The sequence below is a fragment of the Cinclus cinclus genome, chromosome 11 (genome assembly GCF_963662255.1).
Source record: "Cinclus cinclus chromosome 11, bCinCin1.1, whole genome shotgun sequence".
NCBI classification, from domain to species: Eukaryota; Metazoa; Chordata; class Aves; order Passeriformes; family Cinclidae; genus Cinclus; species Cinclus cinclus.
Window position 1 is genome coordinate 11,015,952 of NC_085056.1, and position 19,468 is coordinate 11,035,419.

The 19,468-nt window shown below is 37.3% G+C and overlaps 1 protein-coding gene across 6 annotated transcripts in view; it reads right to left on the reverse strand.

Annotated features, from left to right (window-relative positions):
* CHD9 (chromodomain helicase DNA binding protein 9) overlaps window positions 1-19,468 on the reverse strand; it is a 71,692-nt gene that overhangs the window by 35,907 nt on the left and 16,317 nt on the right. For 4 of the 6 annotated variants that reach the window (XM_062500333.1, XM_062500332.1, XM_062500331.1 and 1 more), the window contains 6 exons: window positions 15,750-16,084; window positions 6,327-6,438; window positions 2,973-3,122; window positions 1,781-1,849; window positions 1,638-1,693; window positions 175-292 (listed from right to left, as the gene is read on the reverse strand). In XM_062500333.1, coding sequence (XP_062356317.1) covers window positions 175-292; window positions 1,638-1,693; window positions 1,781-1,849; window positions 2,973-3,122; window positions 6,327-6,438; window positions 15,750-16,084 — 840 coding nt within the window. Of the gene's footprint in view, window positions 1-174; window positions 293-1,637; window positions 1,694-1,780; window positions 1,850-2,972; window positions 3,123-6,326; window positions 6,439-15,749; window positions 16,085-17,211; window positions 17,242-19,468 lie in introns of those variants that run through there. The other 2 variants (XM_062500335.1, XM_062500334.1) reach the window with 1 other exon arrangement.

The window sequence follows — 19,468 nt, forward strand, 5'->3', positions numbered from 1 at the left end:
CTCCAGAAGACTTGTTTCTTTAAATTACATTAAATAATCCACTCCCTGCTGCAACCAACACCAAAGGCTCATTTTTAGTTCCTAACAATCAGCTCTTTTATATAATGGCAAACTACTAATCATAATTCTACAAGGAAAGTAAAAAAGCTTACTTAATTTTTATTTCATACTCACATCTGCAAAAAAGTGAGCTCTTTGTGCTTTCCTTACTTTGAATCGCTTTATTTTCTGCTGGATTCTTTTATCCTTTAAAAGCTGTTGTTCTGTGGCCCACTCACAGTGGAGATATGAGCTAAAATCACAGAGATTGACATTAACACACTGGTGAAAGCAAAAGCTTACTATCTATTTTTAATATACAGTTAAAATAACTGAATCCTCCAGAAAGATCAAATATTTATTCTTCCAAATAATCATCTAGCAGCACCTAGTTAAGGCAGCATTTTTGAGCTGGAATCTGTAGAATCCTATAGATTCTCAAATTTCTTTCATGTGTCCTAAGAAGAGAAACAAGCTTATTTCAAGTGAGCTTAAACAAGTCAAGTTTAAAATCTGACACCTCTATCAGAAAGTACCAAGACAGAAATGACTTGAACCACTGGATCTGATTTTCCCATGTACCTCCTGTGACCACCTGTCCACAGGCACTGCTGGATCACAGCTCAGCCCATGGAAAGAAAGCTCAGGAGGAGCAGCAGAGCCTGTGGCAGAGAGGAACCTGCCCTGGGCTGGGAGAGAAACTCTGAGTCAAAGGAGGAGGAACCAGCAGCACCAGAACCTACAGCATCTACCTGCCCCCAGGAGAGCCCTTCTGAAATTACATTACAGAAGTACACAGATTTCTGCCTCACACCCCCTTTTTCGTGTACTTTCATCATTTTTTAAGCTTTCTAAAGATATGCTAGAAAGAAAGTACAGCTGGGGATTACTCATTCTCAGATAAAAAGACAGATTTTACCCTTTCAGAAAAACACAAGGTAAATGGTTTCCAACAACATGTGGAACCAGAGTCTCAAAAAAAATTACACTTATTATAGCAAAAATCTGATTAAATTATTCACATATGTAAAATTTAAAATAAGCTTGGATTTTCAGCATCAAAAATTGAGTAGTGATAGGAAAACTGAAATTGAAAATAAAATATGGAGAAAATATTTTTTCTTCATTTTTTATTTTCTGCTTTTGATGTAAAATCATTTCTATCAAGTATTTTCTTTTGAGATAGTAAGTCCAACTATTACACCAGCAGCTACTAAATGCATGACACTCATCTAAACTAGGTTCACAAAACACCTCTGTTTTAAATTCATGAAATTAAAATTTGCCTCAGACATGTAGTCCCTGCTGAATTTAAAAAATATATCTTCTAATTTAGTAAGTATCGTCTCTAAAAAATTCTGTTTTTTGGAAAATAAAGGCTGCCACCTTATTGGACAGTGCTGGTTTCACAATACTCAGTTTTAAAATTATTACTACCATAATGCAGATTCTTAGAAATGTAAGATTAAATTGTAAAAGACAAATGTCAACAGGTGACAAAATAACCTTTTATACAAATAGAACACAAAACTTGAGTACATAAATATGATACTAAACAGTTCAGTCAACACATCCAATGAAAACTTGTTAATACTTACTAGTTCTTGTATTTGACAAAAAACTCTTCTGTGTCTACTGTCATCCCAGCAGATATCTGAAAAGGACGTTCACGGGAAATGTAAAATGATAGATGCAAACCCCTTTTTCAAATAAATTATTTTATCCCATGACAATCACTTACTTCTTTCTTTATTACCCTAGACGATAAGATTTTGTCTACAATTGCTGCATCTTCTTCACTTGGATTTTCCTATAAACACAGGAAAACAATGATATTATAAAACTGCATTAAATGCCCTCTCTCTCAGGCTTCAACCACATGTGGCTTGTCAGAAGATGAACAGTAAAGCTAAATTTGACCTCTACCAGCAGCATTCCCTAACAGGCTGGGTGGGAGTCAATTTTAAAATCCAGGTCTCTATCCAGAAAGGTTTACATGCAAAAGCACAGCAAGTCTGGCACGTCCAAACAGCATCAGCTGCAGTGGGCACCTGCCAAACACACTCAGTAAAAGGGCTGGGGATTCTGATGCTTGCCAGACACTGGGAATGCCCTGCCGAGTTAAACTGATGCACTGGACATACTCAGAGTTTAGTTACACACAACTGGAGAACTCTGACTGACAGGTGGAAAAAGAGGAAAGAAACCCAGCATGTGACAAAGTCAGTCTGATCCATCTACTCTGCACACAGGTAACAAACATGCTGTGGAACAGAGAGGAGGTCATGGCTGAGAACTCCAGCAGGGCTTAGACGAGGCACAGATGGGATTACATGGCTCTGCCACAACTGGGGCTGTGGTTCCAGAGACAGAGGTCATCTGTAAAAGCTGCCTGCAATAGTCAGTCACCTTCCCCCTTGTCTGATTTGTTCACAACTATACCACCATTCCTTCCCTTACAACTGCTGGCACTCTTTCAAGCATCTCATAAACACGTTTTCCCTGTTTCTTCCCTGCCACTCTGTTTACCTTGAATGGTTTGACACTAAGTTTGAACAGTGAAGCGTAAACCTGAAAGGGTTGGGGGCAGTGGAGGCATGTCCTTTTTAAATACCTCAGTAAGCAGAGATCCCCCAAATAACTTGATACTTCTCTAAGTTATGGTAACATTAGAACAGAGCTTTTTCATATGCCTATAAAAATTATTGAGATATACCCATCCTTAGTCTTTTTCTTTATTTCAATTAAATCAACAGATGTTTGTAACACAAAAAATAGTAAAAAAGTAATTTCTACTAGTTTTCAGGATCTTAGCAAAATGTCACACCAAATGTGGTTTAGAAACAATAATGTATTCCAACTTAGAAGCTTTATTCACTGAACTACTTGAGACAAATAGAAAGTTCCCACAGACCAAGCCTATTTTTACTTACCACAAATAATTGCAAAGGCTGTTCAGCAGGTAAAGGGGCAGAATTTTTCTTGATTTTAACAGAAACTTTAGCTGCTTCTTCTTCTGATTGTTTCCCTTCTCCTTCTTCAGCATATTTTTTCCTTTTAACTTGACGATTTGATCTTCTCTTCTGCCATGCAGGAGAAATACAAGAGATAGGATAGAGGTTTTACCCAAAATTTCCCCTAACATGAGCTGCATGTTCTGGGACACTCTAAGCAATACTTCAGCTGTACCAAAAACCAGAGGTCAACATTTGAAATCAAACATGAAACAATGTACCTCTGTTACCACTTATTTTCAATTAATTAAATTGTTATTTTCTCTTTCATGTAAGCATACCATACTTTTCTTTTTAGGGTTCAAAAGTAAACATGAAACACTCTTTTAAGGGTACAGGAGCAAAGCTTATACAAATCAGATCTCCCACAAGCACCATTATTTCAACAATCATTTCCTAATGCAGTATAACAGCAGAGTGTTACCATCCAACTCCAGAATTAGAGGGAAAGCTATGAAATAAACTGACATGTCTCTACTAAATGGTGCCATAGAAAAAATTACGGAGATTTTCACTACATCATATTGGTCAGATTGCTGATGAAGTCTGACATGAAAGCTAATGAAGTCTGCTGCTTTGTTAAGATCTGTATTTTCTCCTCCACCTTAATCAAGGCTTGTTTAACAGCATTATTTGGCTTACTCTGCATTTCTCTCTCTAACCTTTAATTCTGGTTTCTGCAAGAATCTGAGGACAACAAATTCCAGCTGAAGAAATCATGTTCAGTCAAAGAAAGTAACTCCTTGTCACTCACAGTTGCAAATACTTAAGATTATTAGGATATTACATAACATTTCCAACCCCTCAGTACCAATGAATGAGACACTGCCTATTTAACCGTAAGATTAATTTGTAAATTGGATTCACTGGATAAAAATAGCAGTATCAAACTAGTCAGCTAACATTTGAAAACACTATAATCTGCTTTAGAGAACTGATCATCACTAAAATAAAAACAGCAAAACAGAACAGTCTCTACAAAACAAGTTTATTATATTGAGCTACACAGAAAAGGGTATTTTTGTGCAGGAAAATCCACTGCAGGTTGCAATGTTATATTACACTGCAGTACTCAGCTGGGAGAACAAGTTGTGAATAGGACAAAACTCAAAATCCTGTGGTCACAATGGCTTCTGCAGAGCACATATTAAGTAACAGTGAGATTGCAGCACAGGAACTTTTCTTCCTGACTGTTACTTCAGCCCTTGGTCTGGCTGGTATCTGGTGAAAGACATAGCTGTACTTTAACAAGTACATGACAAGTACAGAGCAGCAATACCACAGGTACAGTACAAGTCAAAGAATGGGTATGACCATTCTTCCAGAGAAGCTGCAAAAACAAAACTCCTTCATAAGCTTTCCACAGTTATGTAGATTAGCTGTTCTTCCATAAAGTGTGTGCAGCATGGGGTGTTATCACCAAAAAGAATGTCTAAAGACACATTAATGTTACATTATACTTAAGTCAATAATAATTTGATGACAGAAGTAGATTTAAAAAAAACAAACCAGGTAACACGAGCAATGCAAGATTATGTAACTGGCATTTTCAATTCTTCTCACTATGTCTTTTCTTAAAGTAAGAAGTCATTAGCAAAACATCAACATATGTTCTCTAACACATTAATACATAATCTGAGCTGTTTGGAAAAAAACTTTTGTATTTCCTTGAGCTGAGAATTGTGGCAATAAACAAATGGCTCTAAGACATAAAATGAAGTAGCATCACACATTAAAAATAATAATAACAACAAATCCATCTATTTAAGGAAGACAATGTGAAACTAAGCATGCAAAATGAATTAGGGGGGGAAAAGGCCTGAAACTGCCCCCCCCCCCCCCCCAGAACTTTGAAACAGCTATTTTCAACAGAAATTAGAAACAGCTCTTTGAAAATAAAATCATGAACATGTTCAAAAACTAAAGAAAAAACTAATTAATGAAGTAAAGCAATTTATGTCTTTCCTGCTTCTCTCTGGTTCCTTCAAAGAGAGCAGGGCAATGCTGTGATGTTCTGCAGTAAAAGTTATTTCTCCCTCATCTATAGCTCACTATAATCAGCCCTGATTATCTCTACCCTCTTTTCCCTTCACACCTCCAGCAGGTGATTTCATGATACGCCCAGGAAAGAACTGATCTTCAGTCTTTTATATCACATTTGTTGGCCTATAAATTTATGTCTGTCTGATAACAGAACACAACTGAAAAGTTACAGATCCTTTCAGGCAACCTTTACCTAAGACAAGCTATCACTTTGGTTAGTGAGAAGTCATTCTGGGAAATGGCTTCTGATCCCTTTTCCCCTCCAGCATTATTATACGTGAAACACCAGAGGGCAATTCAGTATCTCATAATTGTTTTTTGACAACTATTATCAACTAATGCAATTAATTTTGGCTCGACAGAGCCTTATTTTGAATACTGATTTTGCCTCTGTGAATGAAATTGCCATAGGATAAAAACCTGTGCATTTCCAGCACATAGCCTTACTTTACTGGAGATTGCCTAAAGCAAGAAGTTATAATTCTGTTACTAATGCAAACATAAATAGAATATAACCTCTTATCAACAATTCATGCTTCTTTGTGCACAAGTTTTACAAATAATTAGCTATGTTACTATTATTTCAGGGCAATCTATGGAAAAAAATGCAGAAATTAAGTTACAAGAGAGCTATTTCTGAAGGGAATGACTTGACCATTTCAGTTCTTCATCTGGCATTTCCTTCAGAAGTATTCCACAAGCAACTAGAGCCTATCAGCATATTGATCATTGCTGCCTTCAGATCCAACACCACAAGAAACCTGTTCTTTCAGTTTCTACACGAGCAGAGCTCAGAGAAAAAAACACATTAAAGCTTGAAACAACCCTTTTAAAAGTTCTCAAAAAGGAAGCTTCACAGGATAAATGTGCTGTCTGTTAGGCAATCTCTGCATTTTCACACTCAGCCAAAGTAAGGATCGGGTCCAACTGCTGACTTACACTGCCAGCTCAGTGTAAGTACTTACAGTGACAAATCTATGGGCCTCTGTACTGAAATTCAACAGACACAAGCAGGGCACTGATGTCCCGTTACAGAAAAGGGATTCAACCCTGTAGGATTTTCTGATTTTCAACTGAGAAGTGTGGCTGACGATGAAAAGTTCTACCTATGAGATACACAGAAGTGTGAGAGTCACTGTGTTATAGGAAGTGCAACTTTCTGGAGAGGGGGAAAAAGATCAGTAGACATAACACACAGAAATTTCTAAAGGAAGAGCACCAACCACTTACCTGTGAGTCTTCATCTTTCAGTGGCTGCTGTGGAGTCTGCTTAGCATCAGACAATTCATCTGAAGATTCGTTTTTCCTTTTCTGCTTTTTGCCCAGTGTGATGATCAGCTTTCTGTCAGAAACAAAACCCCAGCCTCTGAGTGAATGCTGTACACCAGTGTGTGTAACTTCAGGATCAAATCACCAGCAATTCCCATATTCTCAATATATAACTCAGCACCACTGTTTGAAAAATGAGTAATAGGTCTCAAACACCTTACAGCAGACAGTATTGTTCACTAGGGTTAGTGACCTTCTCTACAGTTTCCTTGCTATCACAAATTCCTAATTATCATACACATTTTAAATCATTACATGAGACACAAAAATACAAAATCCAATATTTAAACCAAGTGACAATGGTAGACTACACAAAGATAGCAGAGAAACCATCTGCAGATGACAACATCAAATGATTTATCATAAAAAATATACCATTGTGAAATGTAGCTTCCCTTATTTTTACTCAAAATAATTAACTCTGGAGAACAACCTACAAATCACTCAAAGCTGTCTGACATGCAAAACTGCTATAGTTAAATAAGTCATTCAATGGTAAAAATAAGGGAATTGAACAAATCTTTTTTTGCCCTCAAAAAAACCCCAGAAGCTATATCCAAAATCTGGTAGTTTCATCTGTAAGTAATCTTAGAACTGATCAGAGTATGTTAAGAATCACCATTGTGCTGAATAAATTAGTTAAATACTAATGAAAAAGCACCAGTTATTTCTCTGCTTGGATTTTAAGATTACACTGTAAATCATGATACCAATTAATCAGATCTGTTTCTAACAAAGGGTGCAAAAATATTTTTCCATATTTGAAATATGCCAAATACACTTCTTTAAATGTGTTTACAGTGGCATAATTGTAGAATAATGAGAAACTATTCAAGAAAATCACAGAGAGCTGTCCTAATATATATATTTTTATGATCAGATTTGTAACAGAAAATGAGGAAAGTAGTCCAGCATACAAGCTGCTTCTGCCATTTACAAACAAATTAAGCACAATATTTTAGTCTTTATAAAGACGAGTTATTTTACAGCAATATGAAATCAAATGTATTGATGAGAATACTACTGGTGAGAAGGTAATGGCTGAAACACAAATCATTTACATCTCTTTGCAAGTGTTCAAACAAGAGAACACACATATATTTACTATGTTCAGACCAACAGTTCACATGGAACATAAGCATCTTAAATTACCAAAACATCATGGAAAGTTTAAGCAACATGGAACATGACTTACAAAAGATTGCAGGTATATATATCTTCAGAAGCAACAAATATTTTCATTGCTTTTCAATATTCAATCATTATGTATGTCCAATGGAAAGGCTAAAAATCTCCAAAGCCACAAAAGATCTTCCATTCCAGTATTTTTTCCTTTTTACTTCTGGCACAAAGTGAAGAGCACTGATGGATGCAGGTTGAAATGGAAATATAGTCAGCATAATCACAGACCTGCTTTTCACAAGTGAATTCTGGTCCTTGGCTTTTCATTAGATGTTCTCACTTTGATTATCACTTAGAAAAGTGTTTCAAAATCACAGGAAATAACTTCAGCAATGAACACACTGGTTTCCTTACTGACTTCAAGGTTAGTTTGAGCATCTTTTTGCTTCACTCTTCAAGCTCTGATTAGGAGTCGTCATCTTTTTTTTTTCTTAATTTTCATTTTAAGATGTGTATTCTCGGGTATTTGTCCAAGATGACACTTTCTAGTGACGGACTTGGAAAATCACTTTTTCCATTTTTATCTCACTTTGTTTCATAAAATTTAAGTGCTACATTAGCACTTGTCACTAATATGTCACATCAGCTAATATATTCCAAAATCATGCAGACGAGGCACACTGCGATTGACCTTTCCTGAAATTGTTGTTAAATTGAATTCTGGATGCTAAAATTTAACATGCATTTAAGGGGAAACCTTGTAAACTTATGAGCAAGAATTTCCTGGAAGATCATTCATGAAACAATATCCACTCCACCAAGCTCCTGGTTTGCACCTTCAGGGTTTGGAAAAATGCTAGCAAGAATCAATATAAGTTTTCCCTACTCTTAAATTCTTTTGAAGAAAAAGGGTAACTGCATGTTCTTTAATCAAGCAACTGATAAGATACAAGTCAAGCTGGAAGAGGTCTTGGGAAGACCTGTGGTCTCTACTGAAAGCCAAATTCAGAGTTCTTTTTTTTGTTGCTCAGCCCAGTTAAGTTCCACTTATCTCCAAGGCTGACAGCTGGTATGTACCTGGGCAATCGGGTCCAAATTTTGATCCTCTTTTGTGAAATGTTAGATTAAAACAATCCCATAATGCATGCTGCATTTACAGTATTTGTACCTGGGCACATTGTCACTTCATGCACCACTGTTTTACTGTTTTAGCCCCAAGGGTCCTTCAGTATTCAAGAAGCACAATATTAAGGGCTGTGGGGTTTACTGTGGGTTCTAGTGGCATCCATTGAATAGCTGAGGATTTTAAGGACCTGCTTTAGAACACGGGGTATTTGGTGATTAGACTGCTCTAGCTCCATCTTTCCTGGTAATTTCTTCCCCTCCTTTCCTTAGTTTTAGTCCCTCCTTGAGTTCACCTCTTGTTCTGCCCCTGCAGCCTTACACATTTGTCACCTTCTGTGTCTTGCTTTGCATTCCCTACCCCCAGTACTACATAAACATCTCCCTGAAATTTTCTGAATATCTCTGCATGCTGTAGATCACAATGTTTCTTCCTCTATATGGATATGGTGCCAATGAGAGGAATAAATGCAGTTTCACTTCTTTCTGATCCAGTGCCCAGAATCACAATGCTCCTTGCTATCAAAAGTTGCTGAACAACATTATGGTGCTAAAGTCATACATTTCTGTCAGTAAAAATGCAATCTGCTCATATTTTGGCCAAAAACTTCTAAAAAAAATCTGCTTTGTGAAAACAATGATTTTCAGAAGCTTGTAAACTGGGTGAATTCTGTGAAAAATTTTCATTGAGCGAACAAGCTCTCTTGCCAGTTTATAAATTTCTGCATGAAAGCATAAAGATCCTTGGCTAAAATCCCTTTTTCTACCCTGAAACAAACAGTTCTGAACAGAAACTATCTATTCTGTTTCTATGAAAAGTTAACAGCACACTGTAGACATAGCATAAATAATATCACCAGACTCCACTCCAATTTCACTTTCTCTTGCCTTTTAAAATTTATATTTATCTTATTACATAACATCTATAAATATTTCTACAACTAAACATGCAGACTTCTTCAATACATATTTTCTTCTTTTATAATTACAAACTGAAGGTGTTGAGAAACTTATAGCACAAAAAAGGTGTAAAAAGAAGATTCTTCATGAGCCAATATTACTTCTGATCCTTAGCATAAGACTTCTACCATGATTTAGAGCTACCAAGAACCACTATTTGAAGAGTATTGCAACTTCTTTCTTATAAATGAAAACCAGTAAGAATGTGCTCCATTCCCCTTCTGTTTCATAGCAGAGAATGTGATGGAAACACTGTCAGTACTCTGAACAGCTTTAAAGTGATAAACACTTTTCAAAGCCTTCCAGAAAGTGAAAAAGGAAATATTACAGAAGATCGAAGGGAAAAGGCAGTAAATATGTATTAGGCACATCAGGAATAGGAAGTACAGCTGGCCTTTTATACCTCATTTTATTTCAATTTTCCCTAAACAGAAAACACCAGGTAACTAATTATTAGTGTCCAAATATCCCCAAATATCCTCTCAGATATTATTATTTATAGCCAAAGCACTTTGTTAAATTACTAACAATAAAACTCCTACGTTATCAACAGTATTAGCAATTCTTTATCACTAGAAACTTAGCTAAAAATCTAAAGTACAAGTTTCCTTGACAAGATACTGTATCCTCTTGAATGAGAATTAATTTGCTGGTATAAAACCATTTTCTTTTATTGTTTTACCATATGTTTAATAAATAATACTAACACAGGAATATTAGCCACTGTCTCCTTCCCCAGAAGTATTTCAAATTAATAACTTCTGGACCGTGCACAGATTTTTAAACACTCCTAATAGTCCTTTGGGAACCACTGGCCAGTTCAAGCTCACACGACATTGAAACAATAATGCCAAATAATGAACAAATGTTCAATTATTTATTTGATAAGGCCACACAACTTTTTATTCCTACAGTTTGCAGTAGAAACATTAGATGATGCTACTTAGACCCAACTTAAGCATCAAAACCTGGGAGCAGAGAAAACTTTGCCGAGTCACAGCTCAGCACGCGCAATGACATCCCAGAAGAATGATCAAATCTTGAACTTATTGCCATTTAAATGACAACACAAGATAATGACCTTAACAGATCTAACAGAACAGAAGGATTCCGTGAGCACCCCTTGTCTCTGACCACAGACCTGCTCACCAGCAACTGCCCTGCTGGTATGAAACACCAAGACAGCTGCCAGCATCTGCCTCCCAGGAGAGCCAAGCTGCAGCCACTCACACTTCATACAGCATCAGTGTGACAGGTGAACCACCTCTTCTCCACCCCTCTCCTCACGTCTCCTGAGTTACTCCCCGAGTTTATAAGGGTTTCAAACCACCTTAACACTATCAGATCAACAAGCAAAGATTATCTGTCAGGGTCCTGGGCTCTAAAACTGCTTGTAAACAGTATTTTTGTGACTTATCTCAAGGCAACAAGGACAGTTACTCATTTGAGCAGTGCACAGCATCACATCCCACTTGCTGGATTCACTGCTACATAATTCAAGGATTAATGAACAAAATCCACCATTGCTTTTAGCACATGAAATAATACAGTCATTTCTGCCAGCAGTTTTGAACTGAAGGACTATCACTCTGACTCAAGCATTTGTAAATTAAGGTTCTGGAATTTGAGGGACCTATTTATTTTAACTATGCAGTGATTAAGAAAAAAAATTACCTAAATGTATTCAACTGATATTGTCCTTTACATCACCAGTGCAGAGCTGCTGCTCTTCATCAGGGCTGTGATATTTAATTTTATGTTTGAGTAGGTGGGAATACGTTGAGAGCTATAAAACCTAAATGCCAATCTACTTTTTTGAACAAGAGAATGTTCACAAATTCATAATTCTTCACATCAAGCGGTAAGAAGTAGACTTTTTAGATTAAATATGCATCACCTTAGATGGAAGAAGTAGAATCAATTAGAAAAAGCTTATAAATGGAAACAAGTTCTATGCAAAAAATATGAAAAGGTTTAAATAGATTCCTAAATGTCAACACACCTTGGTAAATAGCCAGGATATGAAAAGAGATTCTGCTGTCTGAAGAGAAATTGCAAAGTAAATTTTGAAGAATTAATTTAATCAGTCATCAGTGCATAAGAAAATTGGTAACTTATTTTGGTAATACTTAATATATTATACATACATTCTTCTAATAATTTCTGTCATACCCTTACAATGTTCTTGGTAATAATGTAATTTAGTCATTTATCTCCACCAATACTTATGGCACGGAAACTTTACTAACGACAGAATCCAGTTCTAAAAGATTTGATGAAATGAATAAGCATTATTTCTCTGTCTTCACAGCTCAGGGAAATAAAACCTTAACCTTCACCTTTAGAAATAAACTACAGCCTGCCTAGAAAGTAACAGGTAGCAATTTTTAACTAGCAATGATAAATTGGAATGAATCATGCTATAATTTTTTCCTATACGTGTAGATCTCACAGCATCACGAAGGAAAATATAAACAGTTAACATGAAGCCACCAAACACAAACTGATTGTCTGAGCAGTAAAAACCAGGAACTGATGAAAATTCATCCTGCCCCCAAATCTAGACACAGTAGTTAAAATTCATCTTTATCCTAGATGAGGGCTACTCAATTTCAGTAAAAGCTATGCTGTATTACAATTTAAAGCACGGCACCTTTTTTTCTTTTTTTTTAACACATGGCTACCAGGTAATTTTATCAAGGTCTATTCTGCAATTAGTGTTCCAGCTCTACAGGAGCAGCATTTACAGTTCAACTGTAACTCTGAAAATCCTCCTCCAGAGCAACACAGGACTTGCTACACAGACAAAAGCCCTGTATGAGGTCAAACTCTATGATCACAGTCTAAGTAAGAGTTTGCTGCTTGTAGCTTGGGCTATAGAGGGTACAACTGTGCTTGTATGGAACAGGCTGTGTTTGTTGCAAGCAGAGATATGAAAGACCAGATACAAACTGTTTCTCAAACATTTCTCAAAAGAAAAAAAAAATAATAGATCAACATATTTGTTATTGCGATTGCTCAGCTCCCTGTTGGCCTGCAAAAATGAAACAGGAGTCACCCAAAACGTGCATGTGACTTCAGATCTTCTCAAAAACACCCAAATCTGCATCACCTCCCGCACTGCTCTGACACTCCCAATCCAGACTGAATCAGATTTAACACTTCCTGTAAGTTAAATGAGTTTGCTATAGAAAACCATGACTGAAAAGAAATTCATTCATCGGGGATGGACATAGCACAGTAGAACTCCTTCTAAAATGGAACAGCAGATGCACCCAAATAAATTCTCTACTACTGCTAAAAAGGTATCTTGATCTTATTTTTTTTTTTTTTTATTGCAAACCTTAACTGGCTTCAAGGTTTCACTCAGTACTATATTGCTTGCAGAAAAATTAGCTCATAATAGCTTCTTAATTACTGGAATTTGTTTACTTATCTTTTTAAAACATCAAGGGACTTCAGGTTTTGTTTTCTGATTAAATGCAAGGAATGCCATATTTACAAATGCGTATATATATTCATAATATAAACTCTTCCTCATTATTGATTGAAAAAGAATTTTAATTTTTTTTTTATCCTATTTTAAACAGATGTCAAAAATCTTTCCTTCCAGAGAAGAAAACCATTTTCATTGAACTGAGATCTCCTCTGCCCAATAAAGCACTTGTCTTTTACAGGTATTATTTTAGCATAGTAAAATTTTCTCCCAAGATGCAGTCAAAGTTTATTTTAAGGTAATGAGAAAATCGATGGAGCAACCCACACACTTAAAAACCCAGTCCTATTTTGATTTAACAATATAATTCCAAGGATGTGCTTAGATTCATTAAGAAATGTTTTCTAAGAACAGAAGATAGGACAAAACCTTTATGAGAGCTCTTTAGTCTTCTAAACTCATTATTTAGTTTTGGTTTTCTCTGAGTAAAACAAATTTTATAACCACAATTTTTTTTAATCATTGTTGAAAAGACAAGTATAATGATTTTGTAGTAATTATTCTGCTATAATATCAGCAGTGACACTTGCATAGAAAGCAGAATTTGGCAAGATTATTCTTTTAAAAATCAAGGCCTTATTGCAATTGCTGCTCTGCAAAATCCCTGGTGTATTCTTTGCTAAAAAATTCTTTGTTACTATTTTATTTATTTATATCAATAATATACAATAGTGCTAATTCAACACAACACATGAATCTGTTTGGATACAAAAATGAAGTATCTGGAAGTCTCAAAGCATTTGATTTGCTGCTGCCTACCTAAATAAAATGGAATTCTGTAAATATGAAGAGAAATCTGCAATACATGGCTCTAGAAGACTCTTCACAGCTCCTTACCAGACCTGACTGCTCCATCTTTAGGGATGTATCCTATGTAATGAAAGCAATACCTGGCAGCAGGACTAAGTTAGCAGAGTGCTACTGGTGCATTAGCTGATTAAGCTGGTAAATAATGGGGAGGCAAAGCTTCACAGCTCAATGCAAAAATGATGAAATATTGACCACAGTTAAATAGGAGCTCCTCTAGCAGCTTGCACGTACTTGGCATCAAACACAAACACCATGGTTAAAAAACACAGTTTGAGAAATGTCTCTTTCTCAACTGACGCTGTCTGATGAAATCCTGAAACTGATCCGAAGGGATGTGCCCAGCACAGCATTTCACCAAGACAGAACGGAGTGCAGAATCATAAATTGTAGCTAAGAGTTTAATTTTTTTTCTTTATTTTTCTTAGATGATTTAATAACAGTAAAAATATTACATCAACTATGTAGTATATCACAGAGATGATATTTTGGTAGGTTTTGTCAATTATCCAAAAGAATGAATAGAAAGCACACTAAGGATAAAGCACAAGGTACCATAAAACTGACACTACCTAAACAACAATGTAAGCTTTCTGATTAGACAGACCCACAAAATGTTTGTCATAGAACAGGAGTAAATTCAGAAACACCTAAGTGAAATCAACTTTGGAAGTACACATCCAAATTCCCACCTTGAACTAGATGGAGAAAAAAAGAAAAGGAAGCACTAGTCAGTGCAATTACAAGCAACATCATACACCAACACACAAACAGAACAAAAAGGAACTAACACCATGGAAGTTCATGTTAAGAATGAAGTTGGGTATATGGCAGTAACTTTCATACTACAGGATAGCTACTCAAATTTGTTTACTTGAAACATATAAGAAAAGCACTGATCTCTAGAAGTAAAAAAGAAAATGCAGATAGGCTGATTAAAAGAACATTCATTTCTGCTCTGTACATTAAAATATACATATGTATATGAGACATTTAAATTTGAGAGATATGCCAGTTAATATTTCTGCTACTGCAAAAAGAGCATGGATTTTAAAAAACAAAAATCAGACTGCAGCTAAGATTTCCATTTCAAGTTCTGACTGACGTACTTAACATCAGAAATCACACACTCTCCTTTAAAAGTAAACAGGCAACATAGGTTAGCTCTGGACTCCCAGGAGGAGCCAGTTCCTGAAACCCCTGGAGCATTTTAACACCTAAAGCCTTCAGAAAGCTCCTCTCTCCAAGGTATACACCCAGCCTGACCCAGCTGAGTCTGCAAAATTTTTAAGAGGGCAGATTAAACCAACATAAGTGAAGGCTACAAAGTTCTTAGAATTTAATCTTTCCAGTATGTGCTTTGCTTTTGATACATATGATATCTGCAAGAATATTCTCTTGCTTACAAGTTCATTGAACTTCCAATTTCTCCCTGTGCAGTTTAGCAAGCACAGTGTATAGAAGCTACATGCCAAAATTCATAAAGACAGCATTTATAATCCAGAAAAACCTAGTCTGGAGTCAGAATGGACTACAAAACAAGATGAAAGATATTTGGGTCTATGCTTCAAAGTGAGTACAGAATATTTTGGAATATTTATCTAAAATAATTCCTTTCAAAAGGACACTCCTACAGTGATTTTATCTGAAGAGAAAACAGAGCACTCTTGTTCCTGAATGAGAGAGTCCACACACGGACTTAATCAGGAAGAATTTTGTGTAGGCAGTAGAGGAGAACATTTTATTATCAGTAAGCAGTTTCCATTTTAATCAACAATTTACAGTCTAGAGAGAAGACAATATTTTAATCTACTTACCCAATTTTTGTTTTCTCTTTAATTTTGGATGAAGAACCTGTTTTCGGCTTTTTGCTCTCTTTATCCTTTGGTTTGGATTTAACTTTTCTACCCTTCTTTTCCTCTTTTCCTTCAGCTGAAACACTGGGGAAGTTTTCAGGGCTCATAACTCGTGGAATATTTCTCTCTCCTCTCTCTTTTGCCTTTGCAATTGCTTCGGATATTATGCGATTTGCCTTCTCTTGTTTACTTTCCGAGTCTGTTTTTTTCTTCTGCTTCTTTTCAGACATTGCCCTCACCTGGGTATTCTGCAACTTCGTATATGATCCTGAACCATCAGTCTTCTTGGAAGGAGGCTGTAGCAAGAAACAAAAGTAAATTAAATCCCTTTATTTTAAAAATTTAAAGCACAAACATTTTTGATAGGGATATGCATTTTTAAAAATTGTAACTGCCAGAGACTTATGCAGACACAAAAAATGAGGAATTCAGTTTATACCACAGAATGGCGTGGGTTTCAAAATAACTACATCAATTGTTGGGTTTAAACAACCAATCCAAGTACTCAAAGTCAGTAAAAAATATCCTGAAATTTTCTCAGCCTTCTCTCTACCTCTGTAATTAAAGAAACCAATCCTTAACCTTTGCAGCATTCCCATACATTTGACACACACGTCCAACACCTCCAGTAAAATATTAAAAACTGAGGAGCTCCCGAAGGTAACAGCATCAGTGTCTTGCCTTTGGTAGGATACCAGGACCACAGTTACCTTAAAACAGATGAATGATCTACAGGACTAACCCGGTGATGAACAAAACAGATGCTCGAACAACATCGAGATTAAAAAACAGACAAAAGATAAAACCATAACTAAAATTACACAGCTCTATATCCATAAACGGATCAGAAACCAGCGTCTCTTTTATTCAGATCAACATACGCTCCATGCCTTGGACAGAAGACGTAGCTAGTTTTTATCTTGGGGTTTTTAATGCCCGTTTCATGGACGCAGAATTGTTTACGGGGCTGATGAGGCTCTCCTGCAGCCAGCCAGAAGACATGTTTTCGCTTTCCTCCCCTCCCCCTCTGAGGAATGGAAAGAATTTCCTATTCAAACACAAAACCCCAGCAGATAACAGTTATGTTACGTTCTCACCCGTAAACGCGCCTGTGCCTAGAGCAGGAAGAAAAGCCACCAGGAATTTCCCAACACATTTTCTGGCCAAACCCCGCGCACTTCCCGGGATACATGTTCTATCGGTGCCTCATGGGCGGCGGGGGCGGGAGGCAGGGATGGGGCCGCTCCCGCTGCCACCTTAAAGCCCCGGGCTGGAACAAACAGCCGGACCCAGCTCGGGAGCAGCTCAAGATGGCGATGCGGCTCCCGCAGCAGCAGCCAGTAATAAGGAAGGTTATTCAATCCCATTAGCCTTTTAGCCCAAAGAACCCCTCCTCCTCCCACTCATTCAGGCTCTCACTTACCCTTCCTCTTGGCCTCTTCACTGAAGACATTTTTGGCGTCAGACAAAGACTTGCCCTCCGCTTTTCCAGCACCCCCGGCAGTGCTCAGGAGAAAAGCATGGGGAGAAGATTGCTAAATGGCCTATTTAGCGAGCGGCAGCCGGGCCGCGCACAGCCCTCCCCGAGCGCTCGCCCGCCTCAGCAGCATCCCCGCGCCCTGCCCGGCGCGCACCCGCCGCCCCCGGCCCGGCCCGGCCCCGCCGTGCGCGGACCGCCGGATCCCAACAAAGCGCGGAAAGAAACGCACAAAGCATCAAAAGGCATCAGCGCCAATATTAGCGCTGGTTAGACCCGCTCCCCGCGGAACTAGGCCAGCAGATGGTGCTACCCGTCATTATTCCATTAGGCTCCACGTTTAACCCCCGCGGGGATCGGCTTTAACCCTTCCCGCTCCCCGCCCGCAGCGCCGCCCACAGCGGCTGCTCGCTCCCTTGGAAAACCGTGGGAACCGGGCGCTGTGCCGTGCTGGACCTCGCTGCACCGCAACCCTGCGGCTCCAGCCCCGGGGGAGGGCACGGGGGCACAGCGGCCGAATCCCAGCCTGTGGCTTTTGCAAACCCACCAGCAGATTTGGCTCTCCAATATACTTTTTGATTTTTTAAATTATTATTTTTATTGCATTTACTTCATTACTCTAAGATGGTAACAGTGACTATAATAATTTGCTGACAGGCTTCCCTGCTTCCTACAGAAAATGGAAGAACTGCTCGGTTTTATCCCTCTGCCCCTGCCCAGACCCTGCAGTGGAGACCTCCTCGGGACACGGCTCTCTGGTAAGCACCTCTTCATTCACAGGTTGGGTTAAAGTGCTATTTAAAAAAAAAAAAATCAGACAAGTTTGAAAATACGTATTGTGAACATATCAAATGAAACCACAAAGAAGACCGGGATTTTTGCAAGGTTGTAAAAAAACAAACAAGCAAAAAAAAGAGAAGCTTTTGACAGCATAGCTCCATCCTAGCAATACCCTTGATTCTCAAAAGCCCACTCAAGAAGAAGGAAGAAAGATCGGGACTTGATTTCTGTTCTGCTCAATATATACATGTACCTTTATTTTGCAAGATATGTTTTTCCATAGAAAATGTAAAATATGGCAAGGATTTTGAGATTGTTAAGATTAGTCATTACTCTAAAAGATCATTTCACTTCTATTTAAGATTAATTTCAAAATTAAGTTCCTTGTCCAGTAGAAACACTAGTGGTACCAATACTGTAAAATAATTATTTTCTTAACAATACCACTTAAATTCAAGGATATTTCTGTAAATGTGCTGCAGCACCACAAGGACAATTACTACATTTTAATTTTACCTTTGAGAACACTAGCTAAGATGTTTCTACATTATGCTTACAGTAACTATAGTAAATTACAGGGATTATGGGTTATTATTTTATATCTTAATAAAAATGGTAAATAACCAACTCTTGTACATTTTGAGATCAGCTAAAAAAAAAAAATTCCTAATGTACCATTGGTATAATTTCAGCTCTAAAAGCCAAATGCTACTAAAGCCGGTACTGTTACATTGGTCAGTTCTTGAATGTTTCTGGGCCAGAAACAAACAAGCAAAAAAATGTTTAATAATTAAGTAGATGATCCAGAAATGGTGGCTTTTTCGTGAATCCTTTTATAGTTTCTTTCTAGATATTTTATTCTTTTAAAAGACAGTATCTTTGCCACATTTTCTCAAAGCTTAAAGCTGCTTCCCAATTTATTCCTCAACAACATTCACTACAATCTTACTGTAAAACTGTGAGTATGCTGGACAAGGCTCCTCTGTGTTATAATTCCTCTGTGTCTTGCTCTGTACTATCCCTTCTGAGTTCTGTTTCTTGCACTCCACAAACATTAAGCCATTTGATAAAAATCCCAGATCATGGGGTTTTTAAGATTTTGCTATGACATTTTCTAACCATATGGAAATGACATTCATGAAGAAGCAGGAAGGCACCAGCCAGCCATTCTAAACCAAATAAATCTGTAATCAAACCTTCATCAAGAAAATCACCATTGCCACAAAAACCAAAACTGGAAAGCAACATGAGTGTTTTGAGATTAGAACATGAAACACATTTGCAGTACAGAGGACAGGATCTGTATGCACTTAGCAACAAAAGCCATTTAATCCAGCGGAGCTCTTTTATTCTGGTAATAATTTCATGATTCGAAAACATGCACAGCTATAAAATTATTGAACAGTTGTAAATCATTTTGCAC